General features: G+C 36.2%; 1 protein-coding gene and 1 non-coding gene across 2 annotated transcripts; one reads left to right on the forward strand and one right to left on the reverse strand.

The window, feature by feature from the left end:
• Positions 1-738: 738 nt before the first annotated feature.
• On the forward strand, positions 739-23,795 carry AGGF1 (angiogenic factor with G-patch and FHA domains 1; the record flags this gene model as incomplete). The annotated part of the gene is made up of 13 exons (XM_029085184.1): positions 739-835; positions 1,276-1,481; positions 2,308-2,454; positions 4,296-4,484; positions 13,335-13,689; positions 15,282-15,393; positions 16,438-16,489; positions 18,546-18,647; positions 18,999-19,164; positions 19,417-19,499; positions 20,978-21,105; positions 21,973-22,072; positions 23,522-23,795. Coding segments are annotated over 13 exons (1,938 nt in total), but the record flags the coding sequence as incomplete, so codon positions are not given.
• Positions 23,796-25,885: 2,090 nt separating this feature from the next.
• On the reverse strand, positions 25,886-26,014 carry LOC114818619 (small nucleolar RNA SNORA47). The gene has a single exon (XR_003766220.1). It is a non-coding gene; the product is annotated as a small nucleolar RNA SNORA47 (small nucleolar RNA).
• Positions 26,015-26,813: the final 799 nt, after the last annotated feature.

Raw genomic sequence — 26,813 nt, forward strand, 5'->3', positions numbered from 1 at the left:
CCTGGCCTGAGGGACTTCCGCGGCCAGAGAAAGTGCTGGTGCCCCTGCCTCGAGTTCGCTGTCCCGGGTCAGCGTTCGGCTGTACAGGTGACGGTAGTGGTGGCGACGCCTTCTCAGCCACAGAGTTGGTTTTGCAGTCTGAAGTAGAAACTACATGTAGCGGAAGGAAAGAGGCTTTATATACAGGCTGAGGTGAAGGGAGAGTGGAAGAACTGCCCCACAGATGCTTATGGTGAAGTTTCATAAATGCCACAGTTCAGCACCACACAACAGTTGTTACTGCTTGAAATCTGACTTTTCAGGGTGGGTGTCTTAAAAAGAATCTTGATTAAGTTTTTCTTTTTCCTGTCAAGTGCTTACCTTTTTTGTTATGCCCTTCATGAGCAGAAATTCACTGGAACAGGTTGCCCAGAGAAGCTGTGGATGCCCCCTCCCTGGAAGTGTTCCAGGCCAGGTTGGATGAGGCTTTGAGCAACTTGGTCTAGTGGAAGGTGTCCCTGCTCATGGCAGGGGGGTTGGAACTAGATGATCTTTAAGGTCCCTTCCAACCCAAACCATTCTATGAAATTATATTTTCATTGTACCAACCATTCAAGTAGAAAATTGTCTCCTGCAAAACAAAGGTCAATTGAAATAGCTATGATACAGTTATAGAATGTAAAATAGACTGATACCCTTTTCTGATATAGGCCCCTAAAATGCAGCACTGTATTGTGTAACAGGCTCTTTTTCTTTCAGGTTGAGGAGCTCACTAAGGAAATCCATAATGGGAAGGAGAAAGATACATCTAGCGTAGAAGTGCAGACAGAGGACTATGCTGCGTGGTCAGAAGCAGGTAGAGAGGGTGGTGATTGCTTAAACAGGCATCTAGAACAGTACTTTATTTTGAATTTTTTTTTAATATAAAATACATTTCAAGTCTGTATCCTGACATTGTCTTTCAGACCACTTCCTATTTATTGGAGCTATTCCTTTTAGAACAAGATAAAATGTAGCATGGACTGTAGCAGAATTCATGCCATAGTAATCTGTTACATGGTAATCTTACACATTACACAAATGTTTTTTATTTTTTTAAAGCAGATTGAAACAAGACACAATTTGTTAAGTAAGAGTATAATAAATTCCAAGTGGAGGCACTACCTAATAATTGTTTTTCATTAGACTACTTTTATACATAGATTTCCAGTTTAAGATGTAGAATCCTTAAACTGCATTGTGTAAAATACTGCTTTGCTAATTTATGCAACTTCAACTTATTTCCCCCCCCTGCAGATTATTACTACTATGAAAATTATTACAGTCACAGTGACACTCAAGATTGTGCATCTGAGCTGCCAGTGCAGCACAATAATGGGACTGAAGGCACTGAGCCTAATTCCACAGAGGAATCACAAACAGGTGCTAATATTCTTTTAAGGACAGATAGCACCGAAGTTGCTGAAGGTGGAGAAGAGCAAAATTTCATCCAGAATTCACAGGTCATAGCGCTGTTTGGGGTTTTACCAAATTTCAAGTCAGCTCTCTATTAATATTTGTTTTCATTTAAAAGATGTGCTTTTGGTCTTGTTGTCTTTGTATGAAAGGATTTTTTTGTGATGATATGGTGCTGATGATAGCAGACAAACATCCTTGTGCTTTGAAGCTAGTTCTTTTTGTAGTACGTCCCAAGTGTAACATACTTGTAGATTTGGTGTTTGGGTTTTTTTGTTTGGTTGGTTTTGGGTTTTTTTTTAAAGCAAGTTCTAAAACTTATGTCCTACATAGCCTGGAAGCATGGCTTTTTTTTTATGAGACAAATATGTTCAGTATGGCCATGCTGACTGTACTTGTGTACTTTTTTTTCCCCCTCCATTGATATAAGGAGGCCACGTATAAGGAAAACAAAGTTGTTGGGAGCTTTTACTTGTTTAGTTTGTTACAGGTTTTTTACCATGCTATCCAGCTTTTTGTTAGATTACTCAGTTCATCTCTCTCAACTGATTTTGTGCCTTAGCATCTAGAAACTGAAATGAATGGAGAGCAGGAATCTATTTTAGGAATGTACTGAAAGGTATTAACTGTGTATATTTTTGATGTGAACCACTTTTGAATAAAGGTTGGGGAAAACAGAAGGCACAGGACGAAGTCTTGGTCCCACTTAAATCAGTAGGAGTTTATCTTAAACTACAGCTGGATTTTTGCCACCTTGTTTAACTAGTTCTTGAATCGAGTACTAACTTATTTAAAATAGGACATTGTTAAATGCTAAAAAACCAAGGAGGTTCTTTTTAGAAGAAAACTTAATTTCTTACTTTCTGGTGTCAGGAAGCAGAAGATACTTCAGTACCGGAGGGTTCTTTGGCAGAGAGCTTGAGAGCTGCTGCAGAAGCTGCCGTTTCACAAACCGGATTTATTTACGATGAAAATACAGGATTGTATTATGACCATAGCACTGGATTCTACTATAATTCGGTAAGGATAATTTTGAAAACCCATGGCCTTTTTTCTCTTTTGCAAAAGTTTTAGTAGTAATAGTTGATGTGAGCAAAGAACTAGGATCCAAGCTGACTTTCTTATTTGAAAAGCATGTTACTGATGATGAATAGTTATGGAAGCTTGTTAATTAGTTGTTGAATTATGTCAGTCAAAGATAGCAGACTAAGATATAAATTAGACTTACATACAGTTCTTTTTGGCGTCTTCTTGATCTTTAACTTGCTTGGCATTGCAGAAATTTTATATTATAAAGCTGCTCTCTAATTCTTTCAAAATTAAAGGCTTGAGCTAGAAGATGACTTGTGTAGAAAAAGAGATAGCTGAGCTAAGTCAGTGGCTTCTCCACAGTGAAAAGCATGTTGAGACAAAATACATGAAGTACTTGTGTTTTTCCTTGAGTACTGTTACCCCTAGTTTGATAAAAAAAAGTCAGACAGTGGATCAAAATTTCATAATGGTTAATTTCTGCTATACATTTTTCATAAGAGCTTTTGAGGAGATTTTACTTTTGTCCTATAAAGTATGTGTGTATGTACATGCATGTGTAGATAGATATATGTGCTGTCACAAATTCCAGTGGAACGACTGTGCTGAAAACAAGAGGTTTTGTTTGCAGCATTACATTCAGCTCAATTTAAAAAAAAAAAATAAAAATGCATGTGGTACACAAAACTACTTGTTTTGTTTCCAGGAATGCTTCTGGAATTAAAGTCTTAAATGATACCATTGCTTGTGATGTAGTTCGTGGATATAGTTGGATACATAAATGTTTGGGGCTGTAGTTGGTACAGTTACACAAAAGAATATATATTCTTGTCCAGTAACTGTTCTGAATTACAGGAAATGTTCTTGTATTGGGTTTACTGGCAAGGTTTTGGTAGTGGGGCTGGGGGCTGCAGAGGTGGCCTCTGTGAGAAGAGGTCAGGGACTGCATGGACACAGCTGGTTCCAGTGTTGGACACAGCTGAGACCATCGGAGAAGCTGGTGTTGCCTATGTGAAAGCATGTTTAAGAAAGGGCAAAATGCTGCACAGTGGAGGTGGGGGGTGGTGAAAAACAACCCTGCAAACACCAAAGTCAAAGAAGAAGGAGCGGGAACGGGTTCTCCAAGCACTGGAGCAGGCAATTCCCTGCAGTCCGTGGAAGAGGACCACGCTTGAGCAGTTATCCACAATGCAGTCTGTGAAGGACCCCACACTGGAACAGCTCCTTAAGGAGGAGTTTTCCCTGGCAGGAGCTGTGGCCTGTGGAAGGACCTGCACTGGAGCAGTTCTTGAAGGACTGCCACCCATGGGAAGGACACATGCTGAGCAGGAGAAAAGTGTGAGGTGAAGGAGCAGCAGAGAGGAACTGTTATGAACTGACTGCAACCCCCTATTCCTCATCTCCCTGCCCCGCTCAGGCAGGAGGAAGAGAGGTGGAGGAGTTGGGAATGAAGGAGTGAAGTAGAGCTTGGGAAAAAAAGGGCAGGGAGAAGTGTTTTTTCTTTGTTCCTCATCTCCCACCCCTCTTTTAACCAGCAAAAAATTAAATTTATTTTCACCAAGTCAAACCTGTCTTGCCCACAATGGTGAACTCCCTGTCTTTATCTTGACCCATGAACTTTTGATCTTATTTTTTCCCCCAGTCTTGTTGAGGAGCAGTATTGAGAGAGTGGCTGGATGGGCACCTGGTAGTCAGCCAGGGATAGGCCACCGCACTGTTTGAGTTTTTTTTTTTTTAAAACTTAGTATGTGGTTCTTTATTAACTGAGTGTTTCTTTAAACAATGTATTTATTGAAGTGATTATAACATTGTTCTCTGTGTTTCTTATAAAGGAAAATCAACTGTATTATGATCCAGCAACTGGAATTTATTACTACTGTGATGTAGAAAGCGGACGATACCAGTTTCATTCACGAGTGGATCTGCAGTCTTACCAGGCCTCTGGTACTCAGCACACCAAGGATAAAAAAGGGAAAAAGAAGAGAAAAGAGCCAGAGCGGATTACTGCAAATGAGTACAAGGTAAATTTAGAACTGATAGATAGAAAAAGCAAAACCTGTTGATTTATTTTTTTTTAATGCAATTTATGAGTTGTGGGGGTTGGTTTTATGTAGAGGATGTATGCTTTTTTTCTGAAGGATTCAAACATCTTTGAACCATATACAGCAGGTTGCTAACGTGTAGTTAGTGTTCAAATAATTTTCCCATTGAGTGATTAAGGATGAAATTTTAAACTTGAATCCTCTCACTGTTTCAGTGTTATTTTATTACAAGACAACTGTATAGATCTCTAAAATTGAGTGTCAGTGAATCTCCAATTAGCAAGCACACTAGAATAAATTCAGGGTACTGCGTGGGGCTGAATTTACATCAGAAATTCAGTGTTATCTTGATGCCTTTTGGCTTGTGGTTTTTTGTTGTGCTTTTTTTTGGTGGTGTGGGGTTTTTTTTTATGTTCAGAATCAAAAAATTACTGAACATTTTGAAAAGACACACATTTCCCACCCTTTTCTCTGTGACTCTGTATTCCAAAGCTCATTCCATTGACATTTTGCTGTATCTCTACTAACAGTTGGGGTTGATGAAATGTCTGTGAAGTTCTAATTGTTTTTATATTTTGCTCTCCTATTGGTATTTTATTTAGTCAGTACATTTTTGTTGTCCACAGTGTGTGGATAAGCTGTACCTCTTAATACATGTCCATTATAATTCACTTGTATTTTAAGTTAGAAAAAACATAACTTCCTTTCCGTTGTTTTTCTGGTTACTAAGAAAGCTTACCATACAGTACATAGTGACTACCTTGAAAAACATTACTTAGTCCTAAACACCAGAAGTTCTATGGTGACACAGTTATTAAAGCCCAAGAAGCATTTTCTTAATGAACAGTATCATTGATGTTTAATCAAATTTGCATATTCCTATTCTGCAAATTTGTTTTATTACTTAAGATGTAATTCAGTGTATTGATTTCTTTATAGTTTGCAGTGCTCCTTAGTTTGCATTTTTTAAAACTATTGCTTTAACCATTGCATAACTTCATTATGTAGGCCTCAGTTAAGCTGACTGGTTGAAATCTGAAATAATTATGTTAGTGTACAGGTACTCTTACAGAATAGTTATGTAGCAGCAGTACAGAGTTTAAGAAATTTTGTATCAGGAGTGAGGTCTTTGAAAGATTTGAAAATGGAACATCGAAACTGTTTAAGAACCAGTGATGGCAGGTTAAATGAACAGTGCTAATTGATCGATTACAGATTTTATAAATAGATTGTGCCTAAAGTGGGAATTTCTACTCTTTGAGACTTCACATGAACCATTCCGTTCTGAAAGCTGGAGTTTAGATATTTAGTAGTGCTAAGCATAATGATCCTTTAGACTCAAGAGAGTTAAGCTACTACAGTTGAAGCTAGGAGTCTTACCAGCACCCAGGTTCTGAGCATGCTGTGTGCAACTGCTGAATTAGTGTTCTGCCACTCTCAAAAGGCATCGTTAATACAGAACTTTATTCATCATGTGTCAGAAGAGCATCAGGGAAAGAAAGCTTATAGTAATAAGCCTGCATCATATAGTGGAATTAATGAATCTCTTAAATTTAGTTCTGTGATGATCTGTTATGTATCGACTTAAATCAACAAGTGTTATTTATAAAAGTTCAGTGGCATATATAGTTCTGACTTAACAAATAATGTTGACTGCTTTTTAGGATCCCATCACAATCCACTTCTGTCGTCTGATTATACTAGAAATAGCTACTTGTCTTTAGCTTATTTTATATTGATAAAATATTTTCGTATAGATGGTCTTGTTAATAAATCTTTTGTGTGAAGCCTGCACAATCACAAGGTAGGAGGTAAACATCCACTTTTTCTGATGTGTTTGATTGATGGTCAACTGAGTACTTTGCTTTATTTGTAAATTATTTTTTTTTGACCAACAAGATAACAGAAAAAAACCATGTAAAACAGATTCTGTAGCGCACAGATCTTTGCATCTGTGAACAGTAAGTGAAGGGTTATAGTGTCATAGTAAGAATCAAGGCTTTTTTTTAAAAAACAAACAAACAAACAAAAAACAAACAAACAAAAAAAAAGTGGAGAATACAAAGTGAAACTTAAAACAAATACTCTTCATTTTAAACTTCAAAATTATAAATACCTTTTTGTCAGGGCAGTTTTATGTAAATACACTGTTAGATTTAGTAAAAACTAGCACCTTTTTTACATAGCTGAGTTAAAATATTTTATTCTTGTTGTGTCACTCCTAATCATACAAGAATTCATTCATTAGTTAAAAAAAAGTTACATTAGAATAAAATATTAAGATTTATTAGAATAAAAGAATGAGATTTTTCTGTTATGAAACTGAAAAAATGTTTTATAAGCTACACAATCCTATTTATAGATGCTTGGTATTTCTTGGCAATATTACTGTTGCCCAATTTAGTCTGGTATTAGTAAAGGTACTAATTAGTTCATGCTAATTATTCTATTATTTATATCCTGAAATAAAACAAAAAATGTTTGGTTTTAAGTAGACCTTTGTAGTTGAAGTGTTGTCTGTTAAAATGGTTTCCTGCATGTTTATGCCCAGCCTTCTCCCTTTTCCTTCCATTCCCTCTTCCACTCTTGGCAAAAAAAAAAAGTTAGAATAAAACCTGTCCCTGAATACTGATGAAATTATTAAAGTTGTGACAATTATTTTTAAGATTAGTACTTCTTTATTGCTTTTCCCAATTTGTTATTAAATTGTGCTACTAGCCTGAAAAATGCCTCCAAACATTTCCTAATTTCTTGACCAAAGTAGGTTTTACTTGACTTTCTTTTTGTAAAGTCATTAGAAGTAGGAGAATGATTTGGTTTGTTGCATGATCTGCAGACTGCTAGTAAAGCAATACCAGGGTCTAATTCTGGGAATATGTCTTACATCCCCCAGACTTTGTTCTTCCTGGCTGAAGTTGAAGTGTTTTATAAGAATATGCACGTGAAGCCAGGGAAGACGAGTGAGCAGTAGTTATAGAACCGCTAGTACACAAAACACTTGTTAAACTTATCTCGCTTTTTCAGTTAAAAGACTAAATGTAAACAAGTATTGATTAGTATTACTTACATGTTGCCAAATACAAGAAATAAGGAAATTTAGCAGCTGCGTGTGTAGATTACCACAGCCAATGTTTCTACATAGAAAGTGCTAGTAGCTATGTAGTTTTTACAAAAAATGCATGTGATTTTTGAATTACTTAACTTTGTCTTAAATAGAATATATTTTTAATCTAAAAAAGATAGTAACTGGGTCAATCTGATAACTTTCTGTTTCTGGTCACATTATGTTTTTTAGTTGAGGTTTAGTTTTTAGATGGTGTGAGGAATTTGATGTGCTCAGCCATCTTACATATAATACCTATTTATAAGTAGTAAGCTGCGATGCTTAACAATGCAGAAATGGCAAATTTTCCAGATATATGGCAGTGTTCTTGAAAAAGCAATATAAATCTGAGAATCTAAAGAATAAAATTGATTTGTAAAAATATTACTGTATTTTTAACAAGCTGAGTTACCAAACAAGAAAATACTAGTGAGCATCTGCTAAAATGAATGTACTTCTAATTGCAAAAAAAACAGTGGAAAGGAGCTCATGTGCTTAGTATCTCCTGAGGAATGTTCCTGATTTATGCAAGAACTTTCTTTAAAGAGATTCTTTCTTTTCAGTCACCAAACTTCTGTATTACAAATAGTTTTCTTTTGACTTGTGAAACTTAAGCATGCTGCTCACATGCTTGCCTTTAATATATGATCAGGAATTTTATTTGTCAGGATAAAGTATTAAATAGCCTCTGTGCAGCTCACGTAAAGATGATGAGTGGCGTACTTTGGAACTTTCAGGCATACAGATCAGTTCTGATAACTTTTTGTAGTGGTAGGCCAAAAAAAAAGTGGGGCAAGAAGTACTGTATTATGTCCTGTACAAGAAGAACTTGTAAATAAGTGAAGTTGGAAAAGTTTAAAAAAGAAAAAAAAAAAGTCACAAAGGGACAGAAATGGTAATGTCATCCCTGACCCAATAGCTAGATCCATTGCTTCCATGCAGGTCAGAGAACAGACTGTGTACCATAGTGATCATGTAGTTCTGCTTGCTAGATTGAGGCCTGTAGAAATACTTAGCAAAATTTAGATGCAGGGTTTGACATATGCCATTTTTTTCCCAGAAATTATTTTTACAGTTTTTTCTTAAACAACTGTCTAATAAATTTTATTTCAGCGTGGTGCTCAAAATTAACTTCTGCCATGTTCTTTCCCATTATAGATGCATCTTAACTACTTCTGTAGGAGAGACAAGGTTTTCGTAGTAGTATTTCCCATAGAATTCTTGAACAAGCGATTTTTTTTTTTTTCTTTAATCACATATAGTTTACTTTTTGCTGATACTCATCCCGTCTTTAGGTACCTCAGTTGACAGAAACCATGGCTAATCTGAAGATTCCTTCTTTTGGATTGGCAACTTCTGGTAAAGGTAGAGTTGAGACACCAAACACATTAGTCCGTGGATGTTTACCTTTAACCTTGGTATTTTTATTAAAAGAAAAATAGTCTCTATTAGTTGATGGTTAGATACCTATATTCCTAAAGGAATTAATTTTTTGAAGCTATTTGATCAAAAGCAGTTCACCTATGAAGTAACTTTGAAATATATTTGAAACACTGTATAAGTGAAACATCTGAAGAAAACTTTGGCATTCTAGAATATTTGGGAAGCAACATATTTAGCATCTCTGTATTAGCTAGAGTGTCCTGACTAAATGAGCTATGCATTTTTCAGGTAGGGCAAATTTATGTTTCCTATATTTCAGAGCTGTCCACTGGTGCGTAAAATGGCTTCTTTATTATATTGGAGTAGCTTTACTCTTTTTTCTGGCTTTTAATTAGATTTTTTGCATTGGAAATTTGAGTGTTGTGTAAGGTGGAAGACAGTAACTGAAGTACTTTTGAAACAGTAACAGCAAGTGAAAGCTTAGTCATCTGAGTGAAAGAGCTATTTTAAACTGTTTGAAAATGTTTCTGTAGTAAAATACTGAATTTCAGATTAATATTTCAAATTAAGAGAGTCAGTGCTGAAGATTTTATATTCAGCCCTTTAGATGAGGGTGTTGAGTACCCATGATTCCATTAAGTCACCTACTGAAATTCTAGCAAACCAAGAAGCAACAGACTGCACATCTCAAGAGCTGTACTTGTACACATTTGTATGTTTTGTTTAAAATAAATTGTTTTAGAAGACAATGCAGTTTAAACAGTGCATTTCTTAGAATTAAGCTAATTATGCTCACAATAATTATTAAGTTCTAATTTGTAGGCATGCTGAAGAATTGCACAAATATGCATGTCTATCAGGCATAATACAGAAAAATGTGAAGTTTTGAAAGACAGAATGTCTTGCTTTGTCACAGTAGAGTAAAAAGTATATTTAAATGCTTAAAATATTTTGAATTTTTAATTAAAAACACTTCAGTGACTATGATAATGCATGTATATTTTGTAAGTAGGCCAGTCTGCACTTCAGAAGGTCATTGTAATCAGTGGTTTGTGGCCTATTCTTTGTAAAGCAAAACCATCAATTCCGGTCACACTAACATTATTTTGTAATTCTTACAAGATCACTCCTCATGGAATACATAAAAATCTCGATTTCACTTTCATCTTTGGCTGCCTTTGTCAGGGATACAGAAGTATGAACTGACTCAACTCTGTAGTTAAGAAAGTTTTTTATGGATCAGATTCATCCCACCTCTCAACATTACTCATGCTTGGTGAGAGAAAAGCCAGAGATGATGTGGTTATAGCCAGTAGGTACAAAGTTTTTGAAAGCTGAATCACATAAAGGCCATCCATATCCAACATACAACTGTTGGGCTAGGTCTACTGACTATTTGGATATATTAGGCAAAGCATCACACAGAGGGACATATGTGCCTAATATAAAGGTGTAACAAACACAGTTGTTACAATGAGCATGTACTTGCATACTTTGTGTGCTGCATCATGAGTTTGGGATGAAGAGTTAAATATCCTGCCATAGAGAAAAGAAGTGCATTGCTAGTATTTGTTAGGTCACTCATGGTGATATTTACTGAATATTCTGCCAGGAGCTCCCAGTTCTGTTTTTTAAGCAGTGGCTATATAGAGGCAATGTATTAGGTGCTGTTTGCATAGTTACACTTTCATACATGCTATGTATGTTCTATGTCGTATGTAATGGAAAAGGATTTCATCAGCACAAGTAAAGACCCCCTCAAATGCTTAAGAATACACTCAGCATCCCTGTGCTTAATGTTTAGGCGTCAAGATGTGTATTTTAATACTAATCTGTGAAATCTTAAAGTGATGAAAATCCATATTCTTTAAGAATGCAGTTTTTAAATCCTCCATTTTGTACAAGGATTTCTAAATGTGAAGATTATGTTTTTATTAGTACTTAACAGAACTATTTAATTTATTTGCTTTAACAGTTGATTGTAGTAATAGTGGAAAAAATAGGAAAACTGTGGAGAACAGGCTTAATGGCCATATTGGCAGAATGTATGTACAGAATCCTTGGTATATCTGTGAGAGTGTTTTTTTAAAAATTTCTTTCTTCAACTCGGAACTGAGAGTCTGCTCTTTAGCAGCCAGCCTTTGAAACAGCACTTTTTCATTTCTGATTTAGAATATCTGAAGTGATGCCAAAACCAAGTATCCCTAGATTCACTGTGGAGAAAGAGCTGAGTGGTTGGAGCATTTTGTTTGGGCATCAGTGCATCATGGTCATCTGTTGCTTTGCTGCAATTGTGATTTGAGCAGACCATTTAGTTTCTCTGTTTCCAGGCTGGATTTCGGTGGCTCACAGTACTATGGGAAGAAATACAATTAGGACTCCAGAGCACCTTGGTGTGTTGAGTATTGATCTAATATCCATAACAAACGTAAATATAGACAAAGATAAATACACTGGAAAAGATAATTCATAAAAGCAAAAATCATATTTGCCAAAAAGATTTCTAAAGGAATTAATAAGTGGAGCATCTCCCTTATGAGGAAAGGCTGAGGGAGCTGGGTCTCTTTAGCTTGGAGAAGAGGAGACTGAGGGGTGACCTCATTAATGTTTATAAATATATAAAGGGTGAGTGTCATGAGGATGGAGCCAGGCTCTTCTCAGGGATGCCCAATGGTAGGACAAGGGGCAGTGGGTGTAAGCTGGAACACAGGAGGTTCCACTTAAACTTGAGAAGAAACTTCTTTACAGTGAGGTTGATGGAGCACTGGAACAGGCTGCCCAGGGAGGTTGTGGAGTCTCCTTCTCTGGAGACATTCAAAACCCGCCTGGACACCTTTCTGTGTGATCTCATTTAGGTTCCTGCTCCGGCAGGGGGATTGGACTAGATGATCTTTCGAGGTCCCTTCCAATCCCTGACATTCTGTGATGTGCCTGACATGTATGAACTATGTAGTCTTACTTTTGGATTATTACATCTCTTATTTAAAATAAAGAGTATTAGGCAGTGACTTTGCAATCCTGTTCTTTCCTAGTTCTTAGAAGATTCAGGGAGGAGAACCCAGAGCATTATAGAGAAACCCTGAGCAAACCGATAGGCCTTCAGTTAAAGCATGAGGTCTTCTGAAATTTGCTGATTATTCCTGACAATCTACTGTCTTACTGGAAGTATTTCAAAAGGACACTTTAAAGTTCTATCCAACAGCCTGACTGCTGGGCTGAGAGGAATTCTTGTGTTTGTCTTACAGCTGTCCCACTGATGAGTTTTTACAATTCTGAAAAGTGAAAGTGCTTTCATTTCCATGATATTAACATTCACATTAACTCACGTATCTTGAAATGTAAAATGCTGTATATGAAAACTTCCTGAAAAAAGTCAAGGACATTTTTAACTGCTGTGTTGCAATATTTGATACAATTCAGGGCAATTGAATGCATTAATTCTGAATCCAAGATGGCAAATAACTTAAAATCGGAGATTTTTTATATTATCTTTTAAAGACATTTGTGGTTTGGGTTTTTTTTGTTTTTTGTTTTTTTTTTTAGGTGGTTGTCAGGGCTACTAGATTGAGAATTATATTTTCAAGGTACTCTGGCAAAATGAATACGAAACTTTAGATTTCTCATTTGAAAAAATGTTGACGGTCTTCCTTTCTCTTGATGAAATCAAGTGACAGTGGAAGAACCTGCAATGATTTAATCTGTCTGGTTGTTCAATTGATAAATTTGTTGCAGTAGAAAATGGATTCTGTTCTACATAGCATAAATTAAAATTAAGTTCTCTACAGTATTTTGATGAAAGGCTTTGTTAAAGTTGCAATTTTGAAAGGAGAAAGAACAGGTCATTAGGCAAGCATGGGTGGGCATTCCAGATATTCTGGACCATTGTGGAGAAAAATGAGAAGACAAAAACAGGAGGAAGATATGAAGAAGATCAATTAAAGAACTTTTAAACAAGTTGCAAGAATTGAGTAAGAGAGGGACAGAAGTAAGTGTCATAAAAGCAAAGCACAAAAATATTCAAGGTGCTGTTGTACAAGTTTGAAAGTGAGGACGAGGATTGTAAGTTTTGTGTGAGAAAAGAGAAAGGAATAACTGAAGTTTAGAAGAGGAGTGCAGTCACACTTTCCCAAATAAAAGATGGTCTCAGTTATATCTAATAGGATGTGAAAATGTTTCTACTGAAATGTTCTGTTGACTGCATGTGCAAAACTTTCTGGAAATGTAGCCAGTTCTTAATAGTTGTAAAAACAGTTCTTCCTAGTGAAGAATTTACTTCCAGGCTGATAGCAGACTTTAGAATAACTCAATCTGTAAAGAATGTAACATTCTGTAACTCCCTCCAGGATTTGGACACAGAAGAGCAGAAATCATCTAACAGTCTGAATTGCTTTTCCGCTACTGAGCAAGTAGGTTCTACTGAAGAAGAAGAATCTCCAAATATGAGAAAGAAGACTAAAATGGACACAAAACCACAAAACAGTCTAACAGCCAAAGAATCGATTTCTACAGACAGTATAAGTTCACATTCACGCAAAAGTACACCAGATACTGCAGCATATACAGATGACAGTAGAACGGCAGACACAGAGAGTGAGACAGAAGAAGGTGAAATTACAGATTCTGAGTGTGAAGCCTACAGCAGTGAGGATGATGTAACGAGTGAAGAAAATGCTGATTCAGAAGACTCAGAAAATGAAGGTGAATTATTGTGGGTTTTACATATGATATCACTATATTTTTCCAGGAGCCCATTAAGAACAAACTACAAGAAAAGAGTTCGGATAATTTTAAATAAATAAATAAATAAATAAAAGCATGTGATACTTGAGATACTTTGAATTTCAAAGTGCTGTGTGTTACCCATATTATTTCTTTCTCTACTGGTACAGTAGCCATAAGTAAGTAGCAGTGTTTTTGTAAAAGCTGTTTAGGGGTATAACGTCCCGAGCTGTGTAGAAACAGCTAGAGTAAGGCTTGTTTGGATTAGGATAGTGACAGGAGAAAAGAAAGTCTGTTGCTAAAATACAGGTTCTAGTACAGAACTCGCACTAATTCTGTGTATGAACTCTTGTAATTAATGCCTGATATTTCTGATACTGTTCATAAACAATCATGTAGACAATCATGTAGAATTCAGTGTAAGATGAGTCCATTATGGTGAAAAGGATGAACACGGAATACCCACTACTATTTGAAATCCTATTTTGTGTGTATTCTAATGGAAACATGTAAGAAATGGGTATACAGAGGAAACCTGTATACTGTTTTGTACCAAATAAAGTGCTCTGCTAGGTCCTTAAGACCTCCTCAAGAATTAAATGGTCTCTTGAAAAAAAAAAAAAAAAGTAACCTGTGAAAAGCTTAATGCAACCAATTGGAACTATATATATGCAAAGGATATTCCAAATCACAGAATTAAATACAACTCATAGAACAGTTGCCCTGCTCACAGCTGAACAGTGAGTTTGTTCTTTCTGTTTTCATTACTTTACTTACTCATCTACTTGGATTCTGAGTGATTAATGCCAAAATGTGCTTGCTACAATCAGATTAAATTTCCTTCTCTTACTGTTTTCTAATAATTAGTTCTGCAATAACACTGGAGAAATAAAAACTGGAGACAGTTTCTCTTCTCCTAGTACTTTCCCATCTTGCCATATCAGTTCCTAGCGGAGATAATTGGAAACTGTTTCTGCAAATGTGCATCCAAGAGCAGAATTCATCCAGCTGTTCGAATATAATTATGTTATAGACACTGAGGCAAAAAAGCAGATCCATCTGTAGGCTCATCTATTATTTTTTCTTATCTGTATTGGTGCATAGTGCTAATAAGAGTAAAAACTAGTAAAACTACATTTGACATAGAAATTATCAGATATAAAGTTCTATATGCATTAGGTTTCTGTTGTGGTGAACAAAAAGGTGCTGCCTTTTCTCAGTGTAAAATTACATTCTAATCTGTTTTGTCTAATGGTCCATAAATTTATAATATGCTAGTAAATTCTACCAATGTATTTATATTTTATTGCTGTAACTAAACAGTTGTGCACATGTAAATAGTCAGAATTAGGAAAATATTTTTAATACTTTAATGTGCAGTCAGAAAGCTTTTGAAATAGTACTCTCATCAAAGTTTTCTCTCAGATGTGCTTATATATTTCTTTTTCTGAGAGTTGCTTAGGATTCAGATAGATAATGAGTGATTATATATCAGTTGTTTGAAAGCTATGGACTATCAGGGTAAAACTGTAATTTTTTTGGTAGTAACAGTATTTTATTTATAATTACAGATGAAGAAAAGATCTGGCCTCCTTGTATCAGAGTAATTGTAATAAGATCACCAGTTCTACAGACTGGATCACTTTATATTATCACAGCTGTGAAACCTGCTACAATTGGAAGGTAAAACTGAATGGAATTCATTACACATATCTGAAATTGTTCCTCACTTCGAAACCTGTGTAAGCCACTCAGGATTGCTTGTCCCTGCTCTTCATGCTTGTCCTGCTTGCATGCAGCAGTTGTGAGGTACTCTTGAGTTAGGTTAGCCTACAGTAAGAAATTTAAGATCATGTAACATCATACTTGCTGTGATAACGGCATATGCAGTCAGTGTAGCACAGCAGTCATGAAAATCTGTTAGTGATAACCTGATTTTGTGTCTGAGTCCTAATGGCAGTCATTAGTTGAAAATTGTTGTTTTCTAGAAAGTAATTTAACTTATCTGGGCCACTAAGGTAACTTTGTCAGAAAAGAAATAACACACTTCAGAAATTCAGGATCATAAGAAAGCATATCCTGGACTTCCTAACACATTCAAATTCTATAGATAGGTGTGTTTTGATTTGCTCTTACAGCTGGAATTTTCTAGGTACATTTATGTGAAGATTAACAGATGACAATTCTGGTTGCAGTTTGCATATAGGTCCTTTGCGAGCTGTATTGCTTCTTCATTCCCTAGTATAAGAAACTAATACACAAATCCCTTCCTCCTACTGCAGTGTTTCTGACCCCAAAAAATTCTCTACAGATCACTCTTTCATTGCTTTTAATACCTGCCTAGTGCTACCACGAGTACAACTCCACTGTTGACTGATACCCAGATGCATTAAAGAGCCTGAAGAATGCAGAGTTCAGACTATTATTTACATGCCTTGTACGAGTATAAAAGTTCAGACAGAAATGTCAGGTTTATAGATAATAGTTTACCAATACAGCTTTATCATATATTCATTGCTTGCTGTGTATATCTTATAGATGGAAGAAGAGACCCGAAGCAAGTCTTTACACTGTGTATATAGCAACACAGCGTTTTACATCTGTAAAGCTCCTTAATAGCTCAGAAGAGAAACATCGTATTAAGTTTCAACAGAAATATACCTTTTGTAAGCCTAACTAGACCTGTTTCTGCTTTGTTGTGATTTATATATCAACTTGCCTTTCCAGAGAAAAAGATTTTGGACACACACTTCAGATTCCAGAAGTTGGAGTCAGTAAGGTAACTCTTTGTTTCTCTCTGCTGAAAGGTAGATCAGTGTATGAATGAAGCTTTAGATTTTATGGCTTTACGTTTTGCAAAATCTTATGTTAACTTTTTTAAGAACTTTTAGAATAAGATGTGGGTTTAGTCACATTTGAAGTTAGAAAAAGGAAAATGTACAGTATTTTACTGAGTGGGAACTTAACACAAACAGCAGTGTGATTTCAAAGTAGTCAGCTCGTTAGAACTCTGTCATAAAGTAATCCAATCCTTGCAGTTGAGCTCAGAGCAACTGGTTTTATTTTATTTTATTTTTCTTCGAGGCAACTGTATAAATGTGTAAGTGATATACAGGGACTTGGAAAATTTAACAGAATTTCTTTCATTGACATTGTAATGGAAAATTTTCCTTCTAGTTAAGAAAGATTAAAGATCAATTATGTGCTCTGCTTTGCTCACTACTTTAACACAGACCATAAATACAGCACTCTTAAAAGAAAATGTAGATTGACAAAGACATGTCATCCAAACAAAATAAAATTATAAAAACATCTGCAAATGCAAGTCTCTGAAATACGCTTTACTATGTTCCAGATGATAGTTCTGATTAATCAGCTGTGTACCATATTTCATACTGAACAATTTCCAATACAAACCTTTCCCTGCTATTAATGACTTTTTCAGGCATGTATTTGAAATTGGGTGCATAAAGAAGCCAAAAGTATTTTTACATTACCATTTTAGTACTTCACAGGTACCTGACTGTTTAGATAAGAAGTTACTTCACTTTGCACATTAGCAAAGGCAGGAAGATAAATGACGTATCTGTAGAAACAAAAAATTAACTGCCAGTTTGTTTTCCTCACTATTCATAGTTAATAGCTGTGGGCCACTTTGGTGTTTGCTTTTCTTGAGTGTTAAGTGAGATTTTTAAAAACTGCTACACTTGGCAGATTTAGCATCTTTAGAAGTTTGGGTTCATCCTATTAAAAAAAAAAACAGGTAGAAATTAAATTATCTATTGAATGAACTATTCCATCTCCACCATTATGGGTGTATTCCTGTTGTAAATGCTAGACATTCTACAAAATAGGTTTGGGGTTTTTTTTTTAATTACTGAATGTAGCAACTATTGTTGCTCAAAGATAAGAAGAGATTTGGTTTTAAATGAACACTTTCTTCCCAGATTGACTTTTGGTTTTTTTCTCCACTAGTAAAAGGAATCTTCTTGTTCAGATTTGAAACTGTCACTTTTCTAGACTACTTGTTTTTACTGGGAGTCTTATTAGGCCACAGAAGTTGGTATTTTGGTTTGCTCAGTGGCCATTTTTGGAGGTACTGTATATGTTTGAGTTTAGCCAGGAGTTATGTTTCTTTGTTCTGTGTGGGCCTGGGAGCAATACCTGTACAGTATTGCAACAACAGAACAAACAAAAAAAATAGATTGTTAGTCTCAATATCAGAAAGGATATTAAAGGAACAGCAAATGATGGCTAGTCATTACATCCTGGGCATTAAGATGCAAATGAAGGTGAATTATGTGAAATTTACAAAAGCATGGTATTTAGGGAGCTATTTCAGATATGAAAGACCAAGTAATCTGAAGCTATAGAATGAGATAAGTTTTTTTTTTTATTATTTTTTTTAATTGAAAGAGAAAAAATTGAGAGTGCTGTAACATACCTGACAAGAAAAAAGCCTTTTACTTACAGGAACAGTTAAATATGCTATATTCCTGAATCATGCAGTCCTTTAAGTAAAGCATTCTTGCCACACTGAAAGTATATACCTTCTCAGTACTGAATCAGTTTATGTTCAAAATAGTTACATTAGTATATTTTACATAGTATATGCATAGTACATAGTATATTTTAGCTCATGCTGTTGTGGCCCATTCATTTACATTTCACGTGGATGAAATCATAAGGTATAGAATACTTTTTTAACTTAAGAGTACCAGAACCATGCATTTAAAAAGCCTCAAAATATATTCTGAAATCTTACTTTAAAATAGCATATAAATTGTGAAATATTTGCTTAATAAGAACATGTCACTTAGGCTTCTATTTATCAGTTCCATGCAGAAATATATTTTGACCACGATTTGCAAAATTATGTTCTTGTGGATCAAGGCAGTCAGAATGGAACAGTTGTTAATGGAAACCAGATTCTCCAGGTGGGTATCTGTTGTTGTAATGCTGTGTACATTGCAGAAAACTGTAGTCATGTGGTCATTTTAAATATGTTATGGTAAATCACTAACAGCATCATTTTATGGCTTCTTGTATTAGTCTCTTCCTTGATTCCCTTCTGGTTTTAGGGCCACTTACAATACTGCATGTTTGGTTCATATTAGGAAAAATCCACTATGGTAGCAGTTGCTAGAATGAAATACTGACTGTAAATACTTGCCTGCATTGTGAGACCAAACTGAATTACTAAATGATGAGCAGTATTCATGAAATAAAGTCCATGCCCTTCACTAGTAACTAACTAACATAGCTGCCAAAACTTTGTTTTGCTGTAGCCTAAAACAAAATCTGATCCCTACATCTTGGAGCATGGAGATGAAGTGAAGATTGGTGAAACTGTCCTTTCTTTTCATATACATCCTGGCAGTGATACTTGTGATGGATGTGAACCAGGGCAAGTCAGAGCACATCTTCGCCTGGACAGGAAAAATAAATCTTCTGGTTAGTCACATTATCACAGGATATGCTTTTTATTATGACTCTTTACTTCATAAACATAATAATTACTTCTGTTTTCTAACAATTTTCTTGTCAACTTGGAATAGTTCTACAGTATATATGATGATATGTTTTCTTCTTGGTATGTTTGTCTATGTATAATAATCTTAGAACAAAAATTCTCACAGTTGTCTTATGTTTCAAAACATTGTTACATGATTAATTAAAAATTCAATCCTATGTTCTTCCTTTTAGTTTGCCCAGCACTTAGCAAAGAAGAGAGAGAGTTAGTCAGAAGAAAAGCATTAAAACAAATACGGGTAAAATATGGTTTACAGGTGAGTTTACACTACAAGTTCCTGTTTTAAGACATAGACTTCAGTGAATAAGGAAAGTTTTCAAATGCACTTGTGATAGTTTCACTGGGCTAGCCATTGGCCAGCAGCCAACACAGCTGTTCACCCACTTCCCCCCCACCCTCAGGGGATAGGGAAGAGGGTTGGGGGCAAGGATAAGGAGAATCATAGGTTGAGATAAGAACAGTTTAATAATAGAAATAAAACTTAAAATAATACTAAAATTTAAATCGTAGTGCTAATGATAACAGTTAACAAAATATACAAATGAGTGATACCCAGTGCAACTGCTCACCACCTGCTGACCGAGCCCGGCTCGGTCCCAGATAACAATCCCGGAGGAGCCTCAATCCCGAACCAAAACCTCAATCCCAGAAGAGTGAGAGCCCGAGTGAAAACCAGAGAGAATACCCCCAATTTCCAGTCAGCCCTGGTTAATATCCTGACATGACATGACATGATATGGAATATTTCACTGGCACATCCAAATGCCAGTTTGGGGTTTGCTGTTCACTGCGCTTCTCCCTCCCAGTCCTAATGCAGCTGTGAACCAGCCAAACACAGTGGCCTTGAGCTCCAGCAGCAACTAATAACATTGGTACTTTTATCAACGTTCTTCTCATAACAAATCTCACACTGAAACTAAAACACAGCTATTCTAACTACTAAGAAGAAAATTAACTCTATCCTAGCAAAACCAGGACAGCACTCAAACTTGAGCCTGGTAGTTTAACTCAGGCTTGTGTTTTGTACACTAAATAATAATTATTTACAAACCTCTACAGAGAGAGAGATGATGGTAACAGGGGATGAAAGTTCTATTAAAAGTTTAGAAAAAGATGATCTATTCCAATGAGTACAAGATTCCTCATCCTTTTGAGGCTAAGAGTTCTTAAGACATTTCTATTTTTATTTCTGCAAAAGAAAGTTTGCATTAAGTTGCACTGCTGTCTTTTACTTGTAAAGGAACAATGAGCAACTGAAAAAATGATGGAAGGAATTTTCTCAAATTTCTCTCAAATTCTTCAGCTACCAAAAATGTATAGATACAGAAACTAAACATGTGCTTAGTTCTGTCATCTGTTCTGAAGAAATAGTTGCTGAGGAACATGCTAAGTGTTTAAAAAAAAAAAAAAAAAAAAAAGGCCAGGGGCATGTCCATATGGTTTTCTGCTTAACATGAGGAGATTTATTCTTCATACCAAGAGAAGATTCAGGAGAATTTGTTAATTTATTTACAGCCCCTATGAAATTAATGAATTTGGCAATATGACATTATTATGTGATGATGGCAATAACATGCCTTGCAAGGTATGGCTGTAAAGTACAGTTTTTTGTTGTAAGATTGAATTAATTAAATAGGCTGAAGCTGCCTTACTTTTGAAGGGAAGTAGTGAAGTTACAAAAAATAAAGAATTTAAGGCCTACTTTCTTTGATGGAATTTAATCTGCTTATAAAGAACACAGAGTATGAAGACAATAAAGCATTGAAGAATCCAAAGTACAAAGACAGAGCAGGAAAACGCAGAGAGACTGTTGGAAGTGAAGGAACCTTCCAGAGAGATGATAGTCCAGCTTCTGTTCATGTGTAAGTTTGTTTGGGATGGGGGGGAATATCCTCTGCGTCCTTCTCTAGTGAATGCATCTACTAGGATGCAGTTTATTAGCTTATAATTACCTGTATGTAATGTGTTAGGAGAGCTAGAAAATAGTAAGATATTCTCACTTCCCAGTTTATAGGTGGGTTTCTTTGTTTTTGTTTTTGTTTTTTAATTAACTCCTCACCTTCCATACAGAATACAACTTGGCACTTCCTTACCAGCTCAGGAAATCAAAGAACTGCCCAGCTGCACTATAGACACCTTCTGTGTGGTCTATTTTTCAAGTGTCTCAATTTCTGTTTTTCCTATCCAGTCCCAGTAATAGTTGCAAATTTTTCACCTGCAGTTTCTTTTATTGTCAATATCCAGCCTCTCATAGGACAAGTATTTACATACCTCTTAAATGATATTTAACTTTCCTCTTTAATTATTCCTTTCCTTCTATAGTTGTGGTGAGGCTTTTTTAAGAAACATGAACTTGCAGGTGCTTGTAAGTTAGCAAAGGAAGTTTGAGACAATTAAATGTGTGCATTAGCAATACTGCCTGTTCCCTAGTGCAGTCAGTTCCCACCACCCATGCCATACCTTCCAACTCCAAGTAAGCAGGTAGTTCAGAAGTTTTAAGAAAGTTGGCATTGACCAGAGGCTTGGAATAGCTTTGCTAACCAAAGATATTCGTGAAAGAACTTGCAAAAGGTAGCATGAGAGTCTTCTGGATAGCTCTTGAAGGAAGTAGGAACAGTAGAGTAGTAGAGTCCTGGTTTCTAGAGTAGCATATGCATGCACATTTCTGTCCTTCGGTATTTGAGTAGAGAGCATACTCTTTGACTTATTACCTTAACCTTTCTTCAAAGTGAAATCAGCGACAACAACAAAGGACATAAAATGTTGGAGAAGATGGGATGGAAGAAGGGAGAAGGCCTGGGCAAGGACGGTGGTGGTATGAAGGATCCGGTAGGTCTTTCTGGTTCTTACTTGGAGCAAAAAAGCAACAGAACTGTATTTGCAGTGAAAAATGTCTAATTGTAAGCCACTGCTCACTTGCAACTTTTCAAAATCCTGGTATGGTGGTTTCACCATTTTGGCTTGCAGCCAAACACAGCCTGCTCTCTCACTTCCCACCCCCCCAGGAGTAGGGGAGAGAATTGGAAGGAAAAGGGCAAGGAGAGTCATGTGTTAAGATAAAAACAATTTACTAATTAAAATAAAATTATAACAACAGTGATAACAGAATATACAAATGAGTGATGCCCAGTGCAGTTGCTCACCACCCACTGACTGATGCCCAGCCTGTGCCAGCCAGTGATCCCGGAGCAGAGACAGTCCTGAAACTGAAACTGCAATCCTGGAAGAGTGAGCCTGAGCGATCCCCAAGAGCATACCCCCAATTTCTGGTCAGCCCTGGTTCATATACTGATATGAGGTGATATGATATGGAATATTTCACTGGCACATCCAAATTCCAGTTTTGGGTTTTGCTGTTCACTACACTTCTCCCCTCCCAGTCCTTTCCACTTGTAAACTACCCAGACATGATGGCCCTGGGCTCCAGCAGCAACTAATAACATTGGTGTCAACATTCCTCTCAACAAATCCTACACTGAAACTAAAATACAGCTATTCTAACTACTAAAGAAAATCAACTCTACCCTAGCAAAACCAGGACACCTGGCCAGGAAGAAATAATGTCAGTAGGACTAATCTCAAATCATTTTTACTTGATTAATTAAGTATTTTGAAATTTTTCAATTATTTTGTCCCTTCAGTAGGAAACACCAGTAATGTCTGTGTTTCTTAGGAAACTTACGCAAGGGAGGACAGCCAGCTTTTAGCCATTGAATAAATAATCTCATATTGGAATACAAAGTCTGGAGGAAGACTGAAATAATTTTAAGTTATGTGAATTCAGGATGGGCTTATGGTGGAATTCGTCACTTCCTCTGAGGCTGATGTAACACAAAAATAAAACTAGATGATGGGCCACAAGAAAGGAAAAGATGACTGAAGTCAGTATAACCACCACATTCTAGGCCTCTGTGGTAGCCATGTTAGCCCCATTTTTGTCACCAGAGATGTGTTGTGTTTTGGCTGTAGTGCTGCTCAGAGCTGCACCATACCTTCCTTTGTCAAACTACACAGCAGAGGGATCACATGCTGTTGACTCAGTGACAGGTACCTCACAGCAATGTTGGCAGCAGGCAACATCATTCAGCACTCCAGATGATGTTTCTAGAGGTGGTGATTTGACGCATCATTTTAACGGTACTTTAGGTGTCCATGTATGATCTAGGTATATTACAGCTTTAAAGAGAAGTGCTTGGGAAGGGGGATGGAATTAGTATTACAAGATATTATTTACAGTATTTAGAATACCTAACATGCAGTATTTAATGTATTTGACAGATCCACCTTCAGTTACATAAGACACATGCAGGTTTGGGTACCAGTAGACCATCCTCAGCTGAAGATGTTCAGATCATCCAGAGCAAGAATAAAAAGAACTGGGATAAAGCAAGAGAAAGGTTTGCTGAAAATTTCCAAGAAGCTAAATCACAAAAGGATACACCTAAGATTATACCTTGGGTTAGAGGGACTGCAGAATAAAGTATCTGGTTCCAAAGCAGGGTCACTTCTGTGTGTAAATAGTTGGGAGAGAATTTATTTTTTTCTCTTTTTCTTTTGCTAAAGGAGAAGATTGGTGATATGTAAAATAAAATTGTGGAAAAAATTACACAAAATTAACTACTATGTTTATTGGTTTTCTGTAGTCTTCATGCTTTTATAAAAATACATTTTTAATATGAAATAAATGACCTTTAGAGGGATATTCAAATTTAATACTTGAAAGTGATTCTCATCATGAGCAGGAAGTTTCTTCAGTTGTGTTTTTGACACAATTCTTCATGGAAAGTCAAAACAAAACATCTGTTAAATTTAAATATGACATCTTTAACATTTGAACAGTAGTTTAAAAGCAAGCTGAAACAAAAAAAAGGGAAAAGGAAATCTCAAACCCCTACTAACAGAGTATCATATTGCCATTTCCTCTCTTGTATGTTTATTCATGATTGTCGTTAAATACTCAGCAGCAGGTACACCACTCTCAAATTCATACTGTTCAGTACTAGTTAAATGTCTCGGCTTACCTTAAGGGGAAAAAAACCTTGGTTTTAAATTCAATATTGATCAAAAATAAATACTGTACTCCATGAAATAAACTACCAGCATTGGTGAAGAAAACAATGTTCAGAGATAGCTCATAGCAAAATTTTCTTCTGTGAAGAACTTGCCTGAGATTTGTTTAGTAAATCTGTATCATGCCTTTAAAAGAGGAGGTATGTTTAGAAAATTGCTGTCTGTGTGTGTTATTTATTGACTTCTCATTCTGATACATCCATTGCTGGCAATGGAGTTCATGCTATGAAAAAAAACAACCAACAGATTTCTGGTAGGGAAGGATTGCCAGACTGAAGCTAGAAGCTTGGTATTTATTGAATGTTCCTAAACACAATAAATCATTGTCAATTTAAGCAGCGTACTTCTTGATACTGTCTTGTGCATGTGCTGTATAGTAGTGCTCTTCTAAAATGAGAAAAACTTAATCCCATTTTAGTCAAGTTAAAGTTCTGGTACTTGTTGAAGTAAAGGAAATTTGGTGCTCTCACCATCCTATTGGATCATGCAGGCAACTGTCAGGCGCTGTTGAGTAAAACCAGGGCAAGTTGCTAGCTATTTATCTTAGTATTATCTTTAGACACATAGAATATAAAGCAAAATACTCAATCAGTGTATTTAAATCATAAAAGCGCACAAGTTTAATAACCTGAAGCACGCCTTACTTCAGCAATATAGAGTTGATGATACAGTTATGAGCACTCTGAATGCCTGCAGCAGTATTGCTTAGTTTAATTAAAATCTGTTTATTGTTTGCCTTTGTAAGCAATTTTATTATTACTGTTAAGTGATAGTTATGAATTACTGGCTTACTTTCCTGTTGCATTCCTTTATATTGACAGCTTCACATTTCCAGAGGCTACCTGTTTCTAGCTGTGAAAAAAATCCTTCTTTATGAAACAGCTCCATGTTAAGTTTTAGTTCAACAGGTATCTAAAAACGCACTTCTGCTACTAAGAGGAGAAAAAAATTGCTATGCTAAAGGAAAGGTTTTGCCTTTTTTTTTTTTTTTTAAAAAAAGTTGACCTCTGTGGTCATCATACTAAATCAAACTACAAATCTTAATCTGAAGGGAGAGCCAGACATCTTGCACATACCTAAGTAGGAACCTTAGCTTTCCCTTTCCCCAGTTATTTAAATAACAGCTCTACAAAAAGTCAATCACTGGTTTATGGTTGTCTTGCAAAGAAACCAGAAAGGATATAACTGAGTTTGCATTTCCTGAAGTTTTTGAAGAAAGACATCGTTCACCTGGGAGAGGGATGGTCTCATGCAGTGAAGCACTGACTGCTTTCAGTACTGCAGCGTGCTCTTTCAACAAACAGTTCCATGTAAATGGTTGAAGCTTAGTCTCAGTTTAGCGTTGGTGCGACAAATCCCATTATCTCTTGATGCTGCCTAGGAAAGTGGAAAAAGTGGTGCCGTTAGTACACACAGCATAGTTAACAAGGTCTGACTAATCCTCATCAAGCAGTTGTGTGCCTTTATTGAGCAGGAAGACTTGTACTGAGCTAAGTAGGGCTTTTCATCCCCTACCTTAGTGACCTCTTAAAAAGTTTTACATACAAGTGAGTTTGGTGCAAGCCTTATGTGCAAATGCAGCACTGCTTTCCCTCATGTCAGGAGGGGAACATGAGTTGCCACTGCACTACTATAATTTTGGAGGCTATAACCAGTAAGATACAGCATGAAGTATAACTGTCTTACCTTCTCAGTCCTCCAACCATCCTGTTGTCTTTTCCAACCTGTGATACTTAATATTGATCACTTAGACAAAGTTGCTTTTCTGTGCATCCAAAATCAGAAGTTTTAGCAGTTTACTGTGTGTATATATCAATATTGCTAGTGAATATGTATAATCTTAAAATTGTTAAGAATAACATTAGTCAGTTTATATAAACAAACTGTTGTCTGTAGTCCTAATGGTGAATTTTGCAAAATACCAGCTTAACAAACATATTTCTGAAATTTAAAATACACTAAGCAGAGTAGGTGCGTTCATATCTTCAGTGCTGAACAACCCAGCTGGCAAGTAAGAACAGGGAGCACGTTCATAATTCTGTGAAAGCCACTGGACGAAACACCTATGCCAACAGGGGCTCGGAGCTGTTGTATACATATGAAGTATTTTTACAAAACATAGCATAGATGAAACTGGAGTTTCTGTTCTAGCAAGAACAGACCCTTTGGTGCTGCCACTGTTTGTACGAAGTGTACCTGACAGGGGCTAAACCAGTAGATAACAAGCAGGAAGAGATGTCAAAAATGGCATCCTGTTACGAACAAGATCTATTTAAATGTGCATACCAACAGATTTTGTTCTGCATGGGCTTTTTGTAAATGCTGCATATCTTTGCGACCGCTGAATGTGGGATTTTTTTCTGATCCGGTTGCTGGCATGTAACAGTTTTTCATCTGTATCTTTCTTTAATGCGGCCACACCTCTCTGTTGGAGGACGCAGCTGCGTACCGCTTTGTGGCCCAGCTAGCAGAGTGCCGCAGAGCACCATCCGCTCTCACC

This window comes from Antrostomus carolinensis, unplaced genomic scaffold (genome assembly GCF_000700745.2).
Source record: "Antrostomus carolinensis isolate BGI_N321 unplaced genomic scaffold, ASM70074v2 scaffold13935, whole genome shotgun sequence".
In the NCBI taxonomy this organism is placed as follows: domain Eukaryota; kingdom Metazoa; phylum Chordata; class Aves; order Caprimulgiformes; family Caprimulgidae; genus Antrostomus; species Antrostomus carolinensis.